Raw genomic sequence first — 19,960 nt, 5'->3', positions numbered from 1 at the left:
AAGGCCTAGGACGAAAACTCCTTGGGTTTGTGAGTGTTGGGTGAAAACCCAATTCCATATTTTGGGTGGATTCATTATAGGATTTACAGTTGCACTACAATGTTCATGTTTTTGGAGGCTTCACTTGGAGATCTCACAGAAGGGTTTTAATAGATAAGGTATTTCAAATTTGTGAAGTCTCATCTTGAGACAAATTTGCAAAGCACAATGGTTTAGTGATATCAAGGTGTGTATTGGCAAATATTATATTAATATCTTGAAACATAATATTATATTGTTGGAGACTTATATGATATTATATATCAGCAATTAAAATCGATTTTCATATCTTTCTCTAGTAATTTTACGGCTTCTTTGGAGGGATTAGCTGGTGCACTTTATTCCTGGTCTATGTGGATTGAGCTTGGCGTGGTAATATGCTGAAGTTGATTTATTTGTGGGAATATTATATTCTAAGGTTTTTATGCTTGTTATGTTGGGGGCGTATCAAGATTGAATAAGGGAAAGAATAAAGGTGCAGTGCTTTTATATTATAAATTGTGAGATATTTCTAGGCTTGAGACTTTGTGGTGAGTTAGATAAATTGAAGAAAGGTTGAATATTCCAACAGGTTGATTAAATCATATGAAGCTGCGAGTTTATTAAGGGATAAATTATTCTATATTGGTTGGGTGGCTATCGTGGACATTTAAATATTCTTTTGTCCTGTGCGTTGTCTTTCCCTTAGTCGTGTGAATGTTATAATTGGGTTGTGGCCTTGTTAATATCATTTTGGGTTTGAAAGAGTATAATATTATGAGCATTTCTGGCAAGGATTTCTGCAGTTCTTGGTTGCTTCTTCTCATTGTTTGCGTGAGGGTCTTCTTGTTTAGCGCGGCTCCTATTCTGTTCGCGTGAGCCCTCTTGGTTGAACCTGAGACTCTCTAATTTTGGCGTAAGTTTTATTAATTAGCATAAGTTTTGGTGTGCTCTCCCTAAGGCAGTTCGCTGACTTGCCCAGCATCATAGCTGGACGTATCTCAATAAAATGCAATGGATGATTGTGGTTGCTGAATTGTTGGAGGGATAGAAAATTTGGAGTGTTGTGCTTGGATGGTTTTACAGCTGGGGGGAAAGGAATCAATTTCTTCTGTATGTACTATGTACCAGTGAGTTTGATAATAAAATATCCCTGTTACTGTTCGATAATGTTCAGAGAACAAATTCTGTCCATCTTCCTTATTTTCTGATTAGAAAGACTTTGAGAAAGGATTGTAGTATTACTGGGCGATTTCCAACGCCAAGCAATAGTGTTTACCAGTATTCCTGCTACAATCTTAAAAGTCAGGTCTGATTACTTATATCTGGGCTATTATGATTTAAGAGAATTTCTTGGTGATATTACTGTTACAAATGTGATTTATTTATCATGCAATTTCATGTTCTGTTGAAAACCCAAACTACAATGAACAAGATATCTACAAACCTGTACTTCAAACAGCAGTTTAGTGGGTGGTGATATATTCAGAAAGCTAAAGCATTCAGTAGCAAAAAATTGGAAAAAAATTAGCAAGGGTCTTTACACATGCTGTTCAAAATGAATATCCAGCACTCCCAAAGTCAGGTACAACACTAGTTGTTTGATATAACTGGTTCACCACCTCATGTAACTGATATAATTCTCCGAAATGCTGTTATAATGCCTGTTGTGACTGATTTAACCTTCCAAATGTTGGTAGAACACACTAGATGAGTTGTACAATACCTAGTGTTGTAATAACTCACCAAATACTAGGTATAATGCTGATTTGATCCCCAAAATTGCTGATTTGTGAGCTGATGAAGCAATGACTTGTTAGGAGGAGTTGTACTGCTACAGTAGAACTTAGTAAGCAAGTTGTATGGCTGGAACATGTATCTTTCTTCCCAAAGTCGTCAAAATTGATGGTTGCAGACAAAAATATGTTGCCAAAATGTTGTCAGTAATTTTAGTAACTTGATTGCCCTTCACAAACGACAAGTTAATCAATGATCGCTTAAAAAATAATGCTGATGGCCCATAATATTGTTGGTTGCCCAGAAAAATGTAAATTGCCTTAAAATAATGGTCAAAAGGTGGACCGCATAGTTGTATTATTGCCAAATGAGCACAAAAACTCCTGATTCCTGGGAACCACAAATTTATAAAATTTGGCCAACTCTAACAAGTTGAGATTCAACACTAAATTCAGCTCGCATGCAACCTTTGTGTGTAGATGCTCTAGGTAGATATGAGGGTTTTTGTCCCAAAATCTACATGTGGAAATTCAAGGGGGTTCTTGTCTTCCTAGATCTATGAAAGAACTAAGGGTTTTTGTTTTTGGATGCCAACTCAAACATGAAGCTCCAAAATGAAGGATGCCAAGATGAAACTTGATTTTCAATTGAACCAATTGCCCTCTTTTTACACATTTTTCAGATTCTTTTCAAATTAGGCATTTGGACTGAAATTTTCCTCCAAGTATATATTTTTTTGTTTTGTTGTTGTTGTTGTATTTAAGTGTTTAAAAACACTTAATAATATCTTTTAAACTGCCCCAAAAATAGAAGTGATTGGACCCAACTTGAAATAATATAATTAATTATTTTTAGCCCAAAGATAGCGTAGTTAACATTTGGGTAAGTTATTGAAACGTGTATGATAATGTAGGTGTACATGAGACTTTGTTGGGATATATGAAACGACATATAGGAGACTTATATTCCAATTAATATTGATTTTCATATCTTCATCTTGATATTGTATAAGAGCCCTTTGCATATTTTTTGTGGAAGAGGATAGGAACTCCACATCATTCCAAGAGTCTTGCGAACAAAACTTTATTGTAAGCAAGTTATATTCATTGAAATGAAAGAGAGATTCTGTGACTGATCATCTCGACACCTTCAATTTGATTTTGAGTCAATTAATGTCAATAGGAGTCAAGATAGAATGAAGAGGATAACTCCATTTTCGCTATTATGTTTGATGCTAGACTCATGAGAGAATCTTAATGTGGAAGTTAGTGGTATTAATTCTTCACCCAAAGTGGAAAAACTCAGTGGGTTTTTGTTAAGTGAAAATCAACTGAGAGTCCATAAATGATTCATCTAGTGATGCCTTGATTATAAGGGGAAGGTCAAAGAATGGAGTGGGTAAGAATGGTGAAGATAAGAATTCCAAGGAGGATGTGTCAAGGTCTCTTGGAAAACCCAAAGTGCAATGTTGGAATTGTGGTAGGAGAGGTAACATAAAAAAGGAGTTCGCGTTCAAGAAGAGGGATGATTCCATTGATAGATCCTTTCACATTGATGAGTATGGTGATGATGAATTTGTATCCACTAATTTTATTGGTGATGATTCTTCGTAGGGAGTGATACTTTTATTACTAGGAGTGTGATGGAGGATTGGGTTTCCTTGGTGATAACAACTCAATTTTAATAATTGATTGAGGGAAGCTGAAAGTGTCTTTCACGGATGGGAAATCATGAAACTCTTCAAGGTTTTGCATATGCTAAGTTTGGCTAGAAATTTGTTTTGTCTCTAAGATGATTGACTTTGGTGTGCATGTTATTTTTGATAAAAATGATGCATGTTGGATAGAGACGATTTGTTTCTAGCTAAAAGTGTGTGGCTTGGGGCTCTTTTTAGGGTTGGAAGCATAAACATTGTGCAACTCGATCAATGTTAGTAAGCTTTATTTAAAATTTACGTGCATCATTGGTTGGGTCATATTGGAGAAGAAGGCTTGACAACCTTGCTAATTTAAAAAGTGGTAGTGTATAATAGATTGTTTTTTGGGGTTTGAGATTTATCAACATTGTGTGTTTGGAAATTGAAATAGGGCGTGGTTTTCTTAAAGGGAGCACTAGAGCATGTTTGCAACTCCAACACTCCATCATTAGGCTCTATCATGAGTTTTATCTTATAATTTGTTTGGAGATCATGAAGATTGTAGACAAGATGTGGAAACAAAGAGAGAACAAGATATGGAACACAACGTTCTTTATTTTTTTTACGCCATGCATACCACACTTGGTTAACTTCTAGTGTATATGGAGTATATATTTCACAATATGAAGATTGATGTAATCCTAAAAATAAGTCCATGAACCCAGTGGATATGAAGTACAAAGCATTGACTATTATGAGGTTGAATTTGGGGTTTTGAAGATAACTCTCAAGTGATTGTGATGGGTGATGACTAGTACCATTTATTTTAAACCACTAAGTTACAAAATTCATGTACTACAAATGTCTTTCCTTAGATTATACAAGAATTTGGATGGAGATTCTTTAGAATGATTTGTACGAACCTTCTTGAGGTGATTATGATACATAGTTTTACTACTTAACAACCTATCTACATTAGACTAGTTAATAGGTTCACCTAATAAGCAATGTTTATAGCAGTAGAATCTACTTTTTTCATTGCATCATGTGCACCTTTCAAGGTAACAATTAGATCTCCTCATGGAGTTGAGCGAGGTTCCAATTATGGTTGATTTTTTTCTCTATAGATGCAAAATAAAATGCAAACATTGGTATTACTATTTGTTATTAATTTTTCCCTCATGGGGTGGTAGATGTTGAAAGCACAAGTTTATAATTCATTGACGACATTACAAGTCGCTATCATTATGCATGCATGGACTGGTGCAAGGTACAGCCCATGTAACAAAAAATTGGATCGAAGAAATTCTTTTAGTGCCTAAGGAATAGTGAAGCAGATTTGAGAAATTTTGTCAAAGTAGAAGTGGTTTGTTGGTACCAAATTCTTCTATGTGTGAGGTTTGTATTTATGAGAAGTACACGTGTTTGTAGCAAATGCAAATTAATGAAGCAATGAGTAATTAATTAGGTAAATGTAGATAGTGGAGCAAGGAAGTTCAAAATATTGTGCTAATGTTGGATGCTTTGACTCATCTGTTCATTGATTCACCCTAATGGGACTAAATGGGGATTGATATGTTCCCACATTAAATTTGTTAGAAGAAAAAAGAGATTGAAGAGATGTATAATGCAAACTTGTTGAGTTATTCACTACCAATCATGTAGGAAGTATTGTAGACGGCAGCCATTCAAGAGACCACATAAATACCTCCCATGCCAGGAACACAGCAATATATGCAAACATTAAACAACAGACAACCACTGAGTTTACATATACTATTTTATTAAAACTGGCTAAGTATTGTAGTGGGCCATGCAGGAGACCACATGAATAACTCCCATGCCAACAAGTCACGTATACATGCAAACATTAAACAAGAAACCACCGTTGAAGTTAACTATATAATTTTATTAAAACTGGTCGGAAGTATTGTAGTGGGGCTTGTAGGAGATCACATTAATACCTTCCATGCCAACAAGTCACCAATACATGTAAACATTAAACAACAAACAACCATTGAAGTTAAATAGATTGCTTTATTTAAACTGTTTGGAGGACAAAGAATTTAAAATAATTGAAATTGTCATGGTAGAAAATCTTAACTTTTGAACTTCTACCTATTTTAAACACCACTTTATCAATTCTTTCTCAATAACTTTGGTAACAGTGACCAATGTTTGTTGAAGAACCCCATTATGTAGTATTTCAAAAAAGAATTGTTGAATTAGTGATTTAACTGAGCACATTTTATGCTGATGAGTACATTATATTCAACTTAATCATCTCAGGATTAATCATAGGAATTATAATTTCGGGCAACAAGGTTGATTTAGAGTGTAATGTGTGCTTAGTAGTCATCCCAAATAGCTGCCATGTCCATCTTATTCCTTATGTACTTGGTAAGCAAAGTCATTGTCATTCCCATATCATATACTGTCATTCCCATATCATAAACTCATTATGGTCAGTGGCATCAAGGCTGCTATAAAACGTGGAGAACTTTTGGTTTTCCAATCATAGAGAACATTTAATTTGATCTCATATCAATGTGTAACAAATGTTTTTTGGTTTGGTGCTTGATTAGTGAGGATTTTCGTTGGATCCCACAATCATTGGGATACAAGTGTGGGTGCTTATCATGTGTTTGTGACTGCATTATTGTGGGTCATGTTAGTTTGTGTGCAACATTTTCTATGATTATTTGAATCTGGGCATTCATTTTGACAATACTCAGCCTTTACTATTTCACAGTCATGTTCGTTGGACAATAATGCTGGAAAACTTATAATTTGTAATATTAGTGTAGTAAATTTTTCATTACATTCAGATTTTAATAAATCCCTTTTTTATTATGATTTAGCTGAGCAAGTCATGTTGGGCTGATTATTTTGTAACGACCTACATCAAGTTTAATATAATACTTCTCCCCCATATGAGAACTGTGGGGCAAGTAATCAAAATAAGAAGGCTCACATTTAGCTGTCATGCTCTTTAATCTGATCTGTTAGATTAAACTTTCGGATGAACAGTTAGTGATTTCCCTTTTCTTTGTCGGCAATCCATAAATATAGGGTTTTCTCTCTTTGTAATGATCTTTGGTGTGCTAATTAATATATTGTTTTTGCTTAAATTGCTTAACTTTACTTGAAGAGTATGCTCTATCTTGATGTTTTCTGTACAATGGCTGCTTGCTTATGGTCCTCAAGCAAAATTGTGTTAAACAAGCTCCAATCGGAGTCATTATGCCTAGTATTAATAGATGATAGAATGTTGTAGAGGGAATCTAATTGTTTCATTGCTGTAGTACATTGCCTCCTTTTATTTTTGTTTCTTTGCATCCTTCTCCTCCTCCTGCCCTTTTTGCTTGCAAATTCCACCTCGAATAGGAACTGGCCTTCTTCAGAGGTTGTTTGCATACTTGAGCTGTGCATGTGGACATCTGACATTGCCTCTTGAATTGGCACATCTGACTCCCGATTGGGTGTGTCCATTTTGAGCAACAAGAAGTAGCTATCCCTTATCAAAATGTTTATCTAGTTTAACTAATAAAGATCAAATTGACTTTGGCCTTATTTTATATATATCTAATTGTCAAGCATGGTAATTTTAAACAATTAAGTTCACAATTTAAAAATGTCTTTATAAACCAATAGCAAGTTTTACAAGTGAATAGCAATTAGAATATTCTTAGAATATTTGTTGCCAGTTTCAAAATATTAGAGCCTGCTATGTGTAGTTTTTGGGTTGATCACATGGGTTTCAAGAACAATGTAGCTTCCTTACCTATATATAAATGTGTTTCTTTGTTATGATTCAATTCTGATAGAAAATTTCTTTTGTTGAGAATACCTACAGATTTATGTGTTGGATTGCATGATTTGTGTTACAATTTGTTCCTCAATTTTGTTTTGATACAGTTTTGCAATTTTCTGCCTCAATAGACAGAAGACAATAAAAGAAAATGAAAATTAAACTTAATAAATTTTTTCGCAAGAGTATTCATGGGGAGCAGTATTGCGTCACATGTGACTACTACTTAGCTTATTGCAGAATAATTACATGCATTTGTGTAAAAGCTGGACGCAAGATAAATTATCAAAATACAAGGATTTTCTATATTCATAGAAGCTTTGTTCCTCACTAGTAATTCTTTTGAGAATGATTATATTTTAATCTGTCTCTAGGTTCTGTAATCTAGAGGAGTGGGAGAACCTGCTTGTTTGAAGACACACAACCTTACTGTGGCTAGTTTAAACTTTTGCATCTTCTTGATATTGTTTACAATTGTTATTACCACTCCAATTTATTTATAACACTACATTGTGTTTTCAGGGATTCTCTTTGCGATCTCCTCTAATTAGTGGCCATGGAAATTTTGGATCAGTTGATGCAGATCCTCCTGCTGCCATGCGATATACAGAAGCAAGATTAGAAGTAGGTATTTATTTTTGTTTCTTGTGTTAGGTTGGAATTTTTTTTAGTATTAATGATAGTATAAAAATTTCTTAAGCAATACAAAGATTAAGTTTTTAGCTCAGTTCCATAGACTTACAGATCAGCCTATATAAGGACTACACAGTGTCATAGGCTATCTTAATTGACAACTTAGATTATCCTGTATACATGACTGAATTTTAACAAAACATTGAACTTGCTGATTGGTACCATATGTATACAAAAACAATGGTCATACCGAGTCTTAATAATAGATTGAGTTTGCTGTTCAGAACCATATTTCGTCGCTGTAGCTTAATTCCATAATAACTTATACATATAGCCAGAGAATGAAGATAAACGTGACTGAACATGTTACTTATAGACATAACTCAGGACATACACAACTAACACTGAACCTAAAGAAGTCCTTATTAATGCACAACTCAGGACATACATCACAGAGACTGAACCTGGTACTTTTTAACAAACTTAGCTGTGACTGAAACTAAGGACAAAAAAACATGCAAAACATCTGTGTAGATACTCTTTATCTATTAATGCTTTCACTGCAGTGATCCATGCTGCTATCTTTCTCCTGTTGGGGAGACATTCATTATACTTATGTGACAAAAGCAAGCTTTGGGAGGTCATATCGAGTCCTCCTTTCCTTCTTTTATTGGTATGCATTTGTTTCTTTTTCTCCCTTTTGGAGAAGTGTTTTTTCTTATGAGTTTTTATTTTATTTTTTTATCTGTTATGAGAGATTTATTTGTTTGTACATGGGCACTTCATCAAACCTTGTAGTTGGGACCCATCCATGCAGCCACCCATGCATTTAACATTAGAGTTTTTAGTTTCTCTGTAAGCTGTACTTAAGGTGGGGTGTTAGAGTGAATAGGTAATTGCCTAATTACTTAATTAATTAATTAGTCAATCATTAAGTAATTATTAGTTTCCTTTTTCACTTCATTACACTTGAGCTAAACTTAGGCAAGTGCCTTTTTATTTTTTGTTCATGTGCTTTTTTGTCTCATAGCATAGGATGAAGACACTTGTATTAAAATGGGGAATGTGCTAGGGGTACTACCCCTCAACTACACTAGAGGTGCTGCTGCTATAACCCATGAGTGGTGTTTCACTGTTTTCAAAAAGTAAATATAAAAATTTATGGTCCCATTTTTTAAACAAATAAAATTTGTAAAATAATAAAATAAAGTTATAAACATGTATTTTATAGTCAAATGACATTGTGATGTGATTTAAACGTTTTTTGATCTTAAAATGAGGACAAAATTACCTATGAACTTTTAAAATTCAATTTATGTATATTTTTTAAACATTATTTTACAAATTTGTGTGTTTTCTAATGTTTGGAGAATTTGTCTACCAAAGTCTTATGAGAACTTTATTGAGACACTCAACATTACCTTGACTAATGCTGACTTGAAGTTTCTAGAGCTCTGCAACAAACTTTTGCAGCAAGATTGCTGGAAACAAAAGTTTGGAAGCAGTGCTTGTTCATCCTCCACTGACCAAGCCTTCTCAACTAAATCATTTGCTAAGGACAAAGGGAAATGTCAGTCCTCTTAGCAGAAAGGCCCAAGTCAATCCCAAGACAACTCCAAGAAAATGAACATTTAGTGTAATTAATGCCACAAATATGGTCACATGAAGAAAGATAGTAGGCAATGCTTGGTTTGTGAACAAAAGAAGTAGGGAGGGTCTCAACCGAAAGCTAATGTTATAGAGCACAATGAGCAAAAGAAATTTGCCTTTTACGCCTTTATTGCTGAAAGACTTGTAGATAATGTTAAGTCCTTTGCTTGGTACATTGATTTAGGTGCTTCTCTACACTTCACTCATTCGAGGGGTTGGTTCCCAAAGTACATGCCTTTAATCGATTCGATGATATTTGGATGTGGGGAATAGTATCCCGTTGTCAGCAAGGGCAACTTGCAGATTCAATTTGGTGGGAGGAATTTAATTTTCCTCAATGTATAGTATGTTCCAGACATGAAACTCAACCTTCTCTCTGTTAGTCAGATTATCAGACACTCTCCTTGGTTGGATGTTGTCTTCAGTTTGCATAATTGCAGTGTTGTTGATTGGGAGACTCGCACTATAGTTGTTGTGGGCATTGAGGATCATGGTCTTTATAGAGTTGTTGACACTAGAGATTCTCAGGAACATGCTGTAGCAGCTAAAAGTTCTTCCATCTGGAATCTTTGGCATTAGGGGTATGGGTATCTGAACATACACTACCTCTTTTAGCGAGTTTGGGAGGGTATGGTTGATTGTGTACCTGAGATTTAGACTCAAAATCATGGAGTTTGTGGAGCTTGTCAGGCTGGAAAGTAGCATCAGACTCCATTTTCAAATGGTGACTCTTGATGAGCTTCGAACGTATTATAATTGGTTCATGCTGATATTTGTGGACCAATGAACACTCCTTCAGCTATTGGGTCCAGGTATTTTTTGTTATTGGTTGGTGATTTAGTTGGAAAATGTGGGTGTATTTTCTTAAACAAAAATCAAAAGTGTTTGGTATGTTTTATAAGTTTAAGGCCTTAGAACGAATTATAATTCTTAGGTCATACAATGGGGGGAATTTTGTTCTTCTGATTGCTCCAACTTTTGTGCACATCATGTATAATGTCCCCTACTAGGTTTAGGCCCGTTTTAACCATAATCAAAGTTTTGAAGTTACCTTCACAATCTCTGCAACCATTTGTGCAAATTGGTTGTCGAAGACTATACATGTGACAACCTCTCCTTCAGGCTTCTTTGAAAAAGGTGAGTTAAGCCATTCTCCACTCACAAACATTTGTTTTGAAGAAGTCAATGCAACAAGAAGACTTTGCAATGTCAAGAAAATCGTTGCAAACCTTGTGACACCAACTACCACCAAATCTTTCCCTTGGGTGTGCTGTCTCATCAAATTTAGGACCCAAGGGTGATTGTAAATATATTTGGTGATCCTCCTTGCATCTTCCACAACTGGAGTCACCCAGTCAAATTTTCCTATGTCCTCCAAAAGAAGGTCAATGACATGTGCTACACAAGGTGTCCAAAAAAGAGTGGGGTGCCTCTCTTGGAGGATTCTTCTTGCAAAAGAAGTTATTCTTAAGAAAGACGCAACCAAGTAAAACAAAGCCACAACAAATGAAAATATTGCTAATGCCTAAAGGTGATAATTCAAACGGATTCTACTTGTTGACACATATGCTACTGCATTGTCTGTGATGATTTGCACCACATTCTCTACCCCCACTTCCATGACAACATGCTCCAACATTCCAGCCTACGTTTTTGCATTTTCACCTTGCTAGAGGCATCAACAGATTTCAAGAACACTACATTGTCCTTGCAAGCAACCAAAAAAGTGATGATGGTACAGTTTTTGACATATGTCCGCCCAGCAGAAAGAATGGTGCACCCATAATTTGCTCGTTCAATTTTTTGTTCCTCCATCACTTCTCTTGTCCTAGCAATTGCATTTGTGAGCAACTTCCAAGAGCAAAGTGAAATTAGGTCTCAATACACAATTTTGATTTAATAAACAAGAAATCTAAAAATAATTAAAAATAAAATCAAGTGGACTAATGTAGTAATTTACTAACTTCCCACTCAAATCCTTGTGAGAATGGGCCCTGTACCCCTTTCCTGCAACTGTCATAGTGGTCACCAAATTGAGCCAATAAGGATTGTCCGCCACATTGAATGAAATGTTGTTGAAGTACCAAAAATCAGCTGCTGCAATGTCGGTTTTCTCATGTGCCTCCCTATTCCATCCAGTGGCCTCTAATGATAGTTGTGCTCCAGGTGTGTTCTTGGGCACAAAATAATCACGTATGGACCTTGATCGTGATGATGCAACAACGCCAGGCACTCTACTAGAGGAAGCAAAAGTGATGGGCAAGGTTGTGGTGGGTTTGCGGATACGTGGGTCACACCGAGAGCCCACTTGCCCTCAAGTGCTTCTTGTTCCTTTTCAATGTCAATAAAAACACCTTGAGATTCAACTATGGTAGATCTCATGGCTAGCTTTGCCCTCTCCCTTTGCAATTTCTTCTTTTCCCCTATAATGTCCCCATTTTGAAGAAGAATTAATTAGTTTATTTAATTAATTAAGTTGTCCAAATTATTGTTATATTTTATGGATAGCTTGATTAATTAATTTAATTAATAATATTAAGTTAATTATTTATAAAGTTATCAAATAAATTAAAATTAAAAGATGACTTTACATTTAATTAATATAATATAAGTGACTAATTAAATATTATTTCATAAAGTCACTTCTAGAAGCTTTTGGATATTGGAGTGAAAAAGTATAAATGGAGGTCAAGATGAAGCTTTAAAGCAGATTGGAGAATTGATATTTGAAGTGAATTGGTTTTGTAGAATTGAGTGGTGTCTGCAGACTATGGTATTTGGGAATGGAAATTCCCATTGACAAGCATAACTGAGGGAGTGAAAGATCTCTTGAGGGGTTGCGTGCGTTGAGGAGGTGATATTTTAGTCATCTCACATGGACTTCATTGATGGCCAAAGCCCAGTTTCATTTGGGCTCATATTGGAGACATTTCTGGCATCAAGTGTCTTCAACAATTCTGATTATTGGAGCTGATCTGCACTTCCATTCACTGAGTTTAACTCAGTAATTTCCCAGGTTTAGATCAGATTGGGAGTGGTGTCATACTTACTAATTTTCCGGCTTACAACAGATGGGGAAAGAGCCAGGATTAGTCTCCCTTTAACCTACATCAGCCATCTACATTTTGAGGGAGGAAAGACGATTTGTTTGAAGATCTCTTGGAAGTGGAATTTGTTGTTTGTAATTAGGGATGGCGGATTCCAATTGCCTTGGGCAACATTGGAATCCGCTTAAGGGGGGCAGCCCCTTCTCCAACATGTAGGGCTAGGCCCTATACCTCTCGGCTTCTCCTAAAAGGTCTCCACGCTACACTCAAACCCAACACGCCGTCTTGATAAGGCTAACCCTATCCATTTCACATTAAATAAATTAATTAAATTAAAAGGTTCAAGCTACAAGGCAAGCCGACATGTTAGAGGTATTGCTCCTCATATAAATAAGCACATACCTCTCATAACAATTCAATTCATTCAGTTTTCAAAGGCATGCGAAATATATACATTGAGGTAGTGATTGCTTCTATTATCTTCATGTTAAGCGAAATACATATAGAAGGCAGCAGATCATCATTAGGAGATAGCGCACTCCATCGAAGGCTCAGCAAACCCCATAGAAGAATTGCGAACCAGTTGAAGGTGCTGCGAACCCTTGTTCATACACAACAAATCAGTTTGGAAGGACTGCAAATCATGATCTCTGTTAGTGAGCTAATCTTGCAGACTGCTATGCCATCCTTCTTGTGACAGCAACATCTGTACTTCAGATAAGTGTGTAATCATCATATGAATCTAAACCATAATCAGATCTGATGATTTTTTCTGGCTGGGTTTTTCCTCCTAGGAGGTTTTCCCAGGGTAACTGTGTCTTGTCTTTATTTCATTCTCTTTCTTTACTATGCTTAAATCTGAAAACTATAAATCTCTAATCTAATTAATCTAATCAGTAAACAAATTCTGATTTTCTGAGTTTTAGTTAATCTGAAAGTGTTAAAATCACCAGAATTTAGTGAAGGTTGATTCAATTTGCAGGTTAGTCATCCAAAACCCTCAATTTTGTTCATACATCACCAATGAAGCTTCTTACATAAGCAAGAGGACAGCATTGGCATTGGAAGTTATGGGCGATTCTTTAGAACCATTTTTGAGGAGTATTTGAGTAAGAATTAGTAGCCAAACAAGTCTGAAGACAAATCGTACCAGTTTCCTTGTTTCCCATAAATTTGTTTACAAGTCCTCTTTAGAACATCAAACTTCGACTTGAGTGATAGCACTACGACTTGCAGGAGGAGGTGATCCTTTTGAGAGGTCTTGGCAAGAGTTAGAAGCTGATCACAATTATTATCAGGGTCCATTGTTGCAGCAAGGGACGGTTCTGATGCAAAGTTCAATTTTGGCTCCTAACCTGTGAACTTGCCTACCAAACTTCATGTTGGGACTGGCGATACATCCCAGCAACTAGGGTGATCTCTTTGGTGAAGATTTGAAGTAATTTTGGCTGTCATATATTGAGATCTCAGTTCACATGTTACAGCAGCAGGGGCGACATTATTAGAGGACCGATTTGGCATGTTGGAAAGTCATAGACATCAAACATTGCTGGCTTCTCAAGGCATCTTGGTCAGGTTCTTACAAATTGCCCTCATTTGTAATTCTTTGTAGTGTGAATGCATGAATGTAATCGCAGTCCTTATGTCCTCAGACATTCCGAAAATTGTCCATTAATGACAGCTCTTGTAATTGTTCTTTAGCAGCCTATATCATGATCTTAGACTGTCAATGTAATGATAATTCGTCCATCTTATGAATTAAGGAAAGAGGAGTTGGGATTGCATATAGTTACAGTATCTTTTTGAGGAGGCGTGACAAGTGTTTGATGAAATGACTGTTTGCTGTTAGCTCTTGATTTGAAGGATTATAATTATATGAGTCAGTTGTAAATGCATCTTTGATCATTATCAGTCTTGAGGAATCATTAGAAGTTGTTTGTTGTTGAGATATTTATGTGTATTAGTCAACATTGCAATCTGAAAACATTATCAGCATAACACGTAAACCACAAAACTGCATAACACACAATTTGGACAGCAAATATCCCTTGATTTTAATCTTCAAAAGGATGGGATATTACATCCCCAGCCACAAGCAGGGCATTCATTTGTTTTTTTATTTCTTCATTGGTCCAAGGGCATGTACTAGCATGATGTCTGTCTATTCCTGCAAGGTGGTATTTGAGGTGGATGATGCCTACATGAAGTATTTTTTCACACTTTATGCATATAACTGATCCAGGTTCGGGTCCCTCATAGGCACACCTCCATGTCCCATCTCTAGCACCTTTAGGACGGGTGCCTATATATTCAGATGGGCATGGATCTAGTGGCCATTCCTCCCTTGCCGTGATTAATGCTTACTTAACCTACACATACAAAGTGAAAAAAAAGGTTGCCATTCCTCCCTTGCCGTGATTAATACTTACTTAACCTACACATACAAAGTGAAAAAAAAAGGTTAACATTTTAGTTAAACAATTTTGCGAACTATCTACATTAGTTTAAATAAATTTAGACATAATTCAAAGGTTTGAAAAAAAATATTAGGGTTTGATTTTTTTTTGAAAACTATAGATTCTTCAAAAAAATTGTGAAAAATTCAACAAAATTTGTCAAATCTAGTGTTAAATCTTGTGCAAATAACTTGAAAGGATTTAGACTACTTAGGAATGATTTCTAATTCATCTAATTGCAACAAAAAATAAACAAATTGTTTTAAAAAAGCATAGAAAAAAAAAAAACTAGCTTGGGAATCTGATTTTACTTGAAAAATCACCTCAAATCCCCTTCAAATCCACTTGAAATGGGCAAGAATAGCTTGAAATCTCCTTGCTGGTCACTCTTCCCACTTCTCACCAAAAAACCCAGCTCAAAAAATGAAATGGAATGAACTTTTGACGTTTTTTTCTTTTGTGTTGGCGCGATTGAGTTTTTGGCTCGGACTCGCCGAAAACTCGCCAAAAACTCAGCAAGTTTTTGGAGCGAGTAGAAGTGGTAAATACTCGCTTGGTCCATCTATGATTTAGACTATAAGTATACTAATTTCTTATGTATTATGAATATATATGAAATTCAGTATGGCTGTCATACATATTGCAGTCCATATTAATATTACTATTAATTCTGCATAAGAACATTATCAGGCTTTATATATTAAGCATACTTATTAAACACATCCCCATGCATAGCACCAAAAACAAGGATGTTAATGCCTGTAACTTAATAACAGTTCTGATCTGATCTGATCGATAATATATATCGGTCTTTTGTAGTTTTAAACTTGTATCTTTTGTGATGGATATACACTTGAAAACACAGAGTATACACATGGATATATGCAGGCACGAAGCATACACTCAAGTACTCATTGTTAAATTCCTTCTTATTGACTGGAATGATTCATTGATTCATCTTTACCCTGCAGGATAGTAGGATCATAGCTCTGATACCATTTATAATGTCCCCTACTAGGTTTAGGCCTGTTTTAACCATAATTAACCTATTCCAATGTACTTTTGACTAAATATAAATTGATTAGTTGACAATTCTATCTTAACATGAATCAAATCAGTGATATTCCATTAATTTATTAATAAGTAACTTGCTTATCTATCATAAATCCATAATTCTTAATGCAAGTGAAACTTTGTTACTACTTCAGTTTTAAGGAAGAAGAGGATGTGAATGTTACCCAAGCGCTTAGGTACCAAATACAATAGGTTCCCTCAAAGTTTACAGATCCACACCCTTACCCTATCTTGGGACCCTGTCTCTCAAGGTTCTCGGGACATTGATCCCCACCCTCTCTTGGGAATCACCCTAATGTCTGGGTTTGGACTGCCCCTCGTGGAAACAACTCGATCCCATCTCCCTAAATACTGACAGTAACATTTAGACTATAAGTATACTAACTTCTTATGTATTATGAATATATATGAAATTAAGTATGGCTGTCATACATATTGCAGTGCATATTAATATTACTATTAATTGTGCATAAGAACATTATCAGGCTTTATATATTAAGCATATTTATTAAACACATACCCATGCATACCACCAAGAGCAAGGATGTTACTGCCTGTAACTTAATAACAGTTCTGATCTGATCTGATCGATAATATATATTGGTCCTTTGTAGTTTTAAACTTTTATCTTTTGTGATGGATACAACCTTTCCTTGATCGCACCTTTCCCTTTAGACAAATCGTGCCTCTTCATTAATGTGTTTACTAACAACTAATATTTTCAACATTCACATCGCTGCATAAATTAATGATCTATTTAATTGTTGCAAAGGCAGACAGATCTGACATGTGTCAGATCTGGTCTGCCACTACTTATACCTGTTTTTTACTTTATGACAATTAATCCAATTTATCTTTCAAAGGGTTGATTTAAAAGAAATATTATATACTACTGTTGCTATATTTGCATATACATTATCACCTTAGGATGTGTATGGTTTTGTTTATTAATCTAATTTGTTAATACAAAATCAAGGCATGACATCATGCATCAAGCATCAACTTACCACGCCTTACCCCCGTCAGCAGAACAGTGTTGTTGAGCGGAGAAAGCGCACAATAATTGAAATGGCCCGGTCTATAATGGAACATAGAAGTGTTCCAAATAAATTTTGGGCAGAAGCAGTCTACATTGCTGCCTATCTTCAGAACCGGTCTCCTACACAAACCGTGAAGAAGAAGACCCTAGAGGAAGTTTGGTTTGGCAGGAAGCCCAAAATCGGTCACTTTAAAGTCTTTGGCTCTACAACTTATGTTTGGATTCTAGATGCAATTTCACAAAGTTGGATTCTAAGAGTTAGAAACTCATGTTCACTGGGTACAGTAATAATCGCAAAGCCTATCAGCTGATGATGTAGACGTTGAACCTCTCATAGTCAGTTGCGATGTTATTTTTGATGAAGAACGAAGGCCTTTCAGCTCTCTTCTCTTGTTTTGAGCCCTGAGGATCAGCCTTTGAAGGGTAAGGATTTGGGTGTTCGTCTTCCCTTAGGACCACCTTATGGGAGGGATTCAACAAACTCTGACTGTGAAGTTGTGGAGTCTCCCTGACATGTTGTTGCACCGCCCTACTTTCTTCAAAAGAATCTTCAGCAACATCCTGATGATTTTGTTATTGATATTCTTGGTGATGTTCATCCACCTAGTTTAGATGTTGGTATTTGTACTCTCTGGCCTAAGTGGTGGGCCAAGACCATTGGTGATCTTCATGACGATGAGCTCATTGAGGGTAAGATCGTCTAGAAGCAAGAGCAAACAACAACATATAGTTAATTTTGCTCTCATGGCCAACATTCACAGTGTTTATGAGCCTCAGACATATGCAAAGGCTAAAGGTATACTTGAGTGGGAACAGGCTATGGAAGCTGAACACCATAGTCTTCTGAAAAACAACACTTGGGTCCTCTTTGATCTTCCACCAAGGAACCAAGGGAGAAGCCCATAAGATGCAAATGGGTGTATAAAGTTAAGTATAATGATAATGGAACCCTTGATAAGTACAAAGCTGCCAAGTTGCTAGAGGGTTCTCATAGAAAGAAGGTATTGAATATGAGGAGTCTTTTGCTCCTACAGCTAAAATGAGTACAATTCGGCTCATCCTTGCCGTATCAGCCCAGTTTGGTTGGAAAGTCCATCAAATGGATGTCAAGAGTGCAATCTTCAATGGTGAGGTGCGGGGAGAAGTCTATATGATACAACCTCTAGGATTCAAGGTTGCTGGTAAAGAACACAGGCATGCAGATTGGTGAAAGCGCTCTACGGCCTAAAGCAGGCTCTTTGGGCTTGGTACATTTAAAATTGATAAGTACCTTAGTGATAAAGACTTTGAGAGGATTCCTTTCGATTCCAATCTGTATGTCAAAACTACTGGTGGTGATATTCTTTTGCTTGTCAGCTATGTTGATGATCTGATAATCACTGGTAGTTCAACACTTTTGATCAAGCAGATCAAATAGAGTTTGTGCAAGTGCTATGACATGATAGACTTGGGACTTCTGCATTACTGCTTTGGTGTTGACGTTTGGTAGAGTGATGGCAATATCTTTATCTCCGAGTTGAAGTATGCCAAGAGTCTATTTGATAAGGTTCTGATTTAGGATTGCAAACTTGCATCTACAACTATGCAAAAAGGGTTGAAGTTGTCAGCCAATTCAGATTCACCTTTGGTGGATGAATCCTCATTCAGGCAGCTAGTGGGTAGTCTCATCTATTTGACTGCCACAAGACCTGACTTGAGTTATGCAGTGAGCTACATATCTCGCTTCTTAACAACTCCTAAAGCTGAATAGTGGGTTGCAGCATAGCGTGTGCTGAGATATGTGAAGGGCACTTTTGTATTTTGTGTGGCAAAAGCAAAGATCCTAGACTCATTGGTTTCACAAACTCATATTGGGCAAGATCTGTTGATAATAGGAAGTCTACATCTGGGTATGTCTTGAGTCTAATAACAGTGTAGTCACATGGACCAACAAGAAGCAACAGGCTGTATTTCTTTTGTCGATTGAAGCAGTATATCGAGAAACTGTTAAAGTAGCTTGTAAGGCAGTTTGGCTTCAAAGGATGTTTTTATTGACATGGAAATGTTTCGGGCGGGGCCTTCACCCCTTTTGTGACAATCAAGGGGTGCTCAAACTTGCCAAAAATCCTCTCTTCCATGAATGAACCAAGCATGCTGAGCTTCATTGGCATTTCATTTGCTAGCTTGTAGAAAATGGATCAGTTCAGTTGTAGTATGGTCCAAGTGAGGATTAGACTGCAGACATCCTTACCAAGTCTTTTAGCCTGAACAAGTTTGTAAAATTTCAGGGGTAACTTGGTGTAGTTGATTGATTGACCAGTAAAGGAGGGTATTAGAATAATTTTGAAATATCTTATTATTTAATGGTCAATAATGTATTATAGGTATATTAGATTCTTTCTAATTTAGTCTTCAATTATCGATTGTTTGTTTAGGAAACATCGACAATGTAATCGCCCATATGTACATTTGATTCATTTAATAAAATCAAGCAATTGCAATTGTAACAATAAGTCACATAAATTTGAGTTCCATAATATTGTAGATAACTTAGTAGATGAACAATAGAACACAATGGGTAGTTATTCTTGTTTTTGATGTGTTCTTCAAGTTCTAAATCTCTTTAAAATAGATTTTGATCTTCTGTTTTATAAAACAAGTAGCAATTTCATTACTCTCTCTGGGTGGAGAGTTAGTCATGTTTAGTATATTCGTGGAAAGGTTGCTAAAGGAAAATAAATTACACTTCAAAAGCATCTTCTGGCTCATTGATTCTTCGCGCATCAGATTGCTTAAACCTTGGTTGGTTGCCTTGAAATTCAGAACCTCTTTGTTCTAGTGGTTTCTAGCTTTAATTTGCAAAGCATTGAAACAATCTAT

The 19,960-nt window shown here is 36.0% G+C and overlaps 1 protein-coding gene across 2 annotated transcripts in view; it reads left to right on the top strand.

Annotated features, from left to right (window-relative positions):
• LOC131067226 (DNA gyrase subunit A, chloroplastic/mitochondrial) overlaps positions 1-19,960 on the top strand; it is a 225,220-nt gene that overhangs the window by 30,189 nt on the left and 175,071 nt on the right. For both annotated transcript variants that reach the window (XM_059218196.1, XM_058002183.2), the window contains exon 4: positions 7,725-7,826. In XM_059218196.1, coding sequence (XP_059074179.1) covers positions 7,725-7,826 — 102 coding nt within the window. The remainder of the gene's footprint in view (positions 1-7,724; positions 7,827-19,960) is intronic.

The sequence above is a fragment of the Cryptomeria japonica genome, chromosome 3, assembly GCF_030272615.1.
Source record: "Cryptomeria japonica chromosome 3, Sugi_1.0, whole genome shotgun sequence".
In the NCBI taxonomy this organism is placed as follows: Eukaryota; Viridiplantae; Streptophyta; class Pinopsida; order Cupressales; family Cupressaceae; genus Cryptomeria; species Cryptomeria japonica.
Note: the sequence above shows the minus strand (reverse complement) of the source record. Positions and strands in the feature narration are given on the sequence as shown.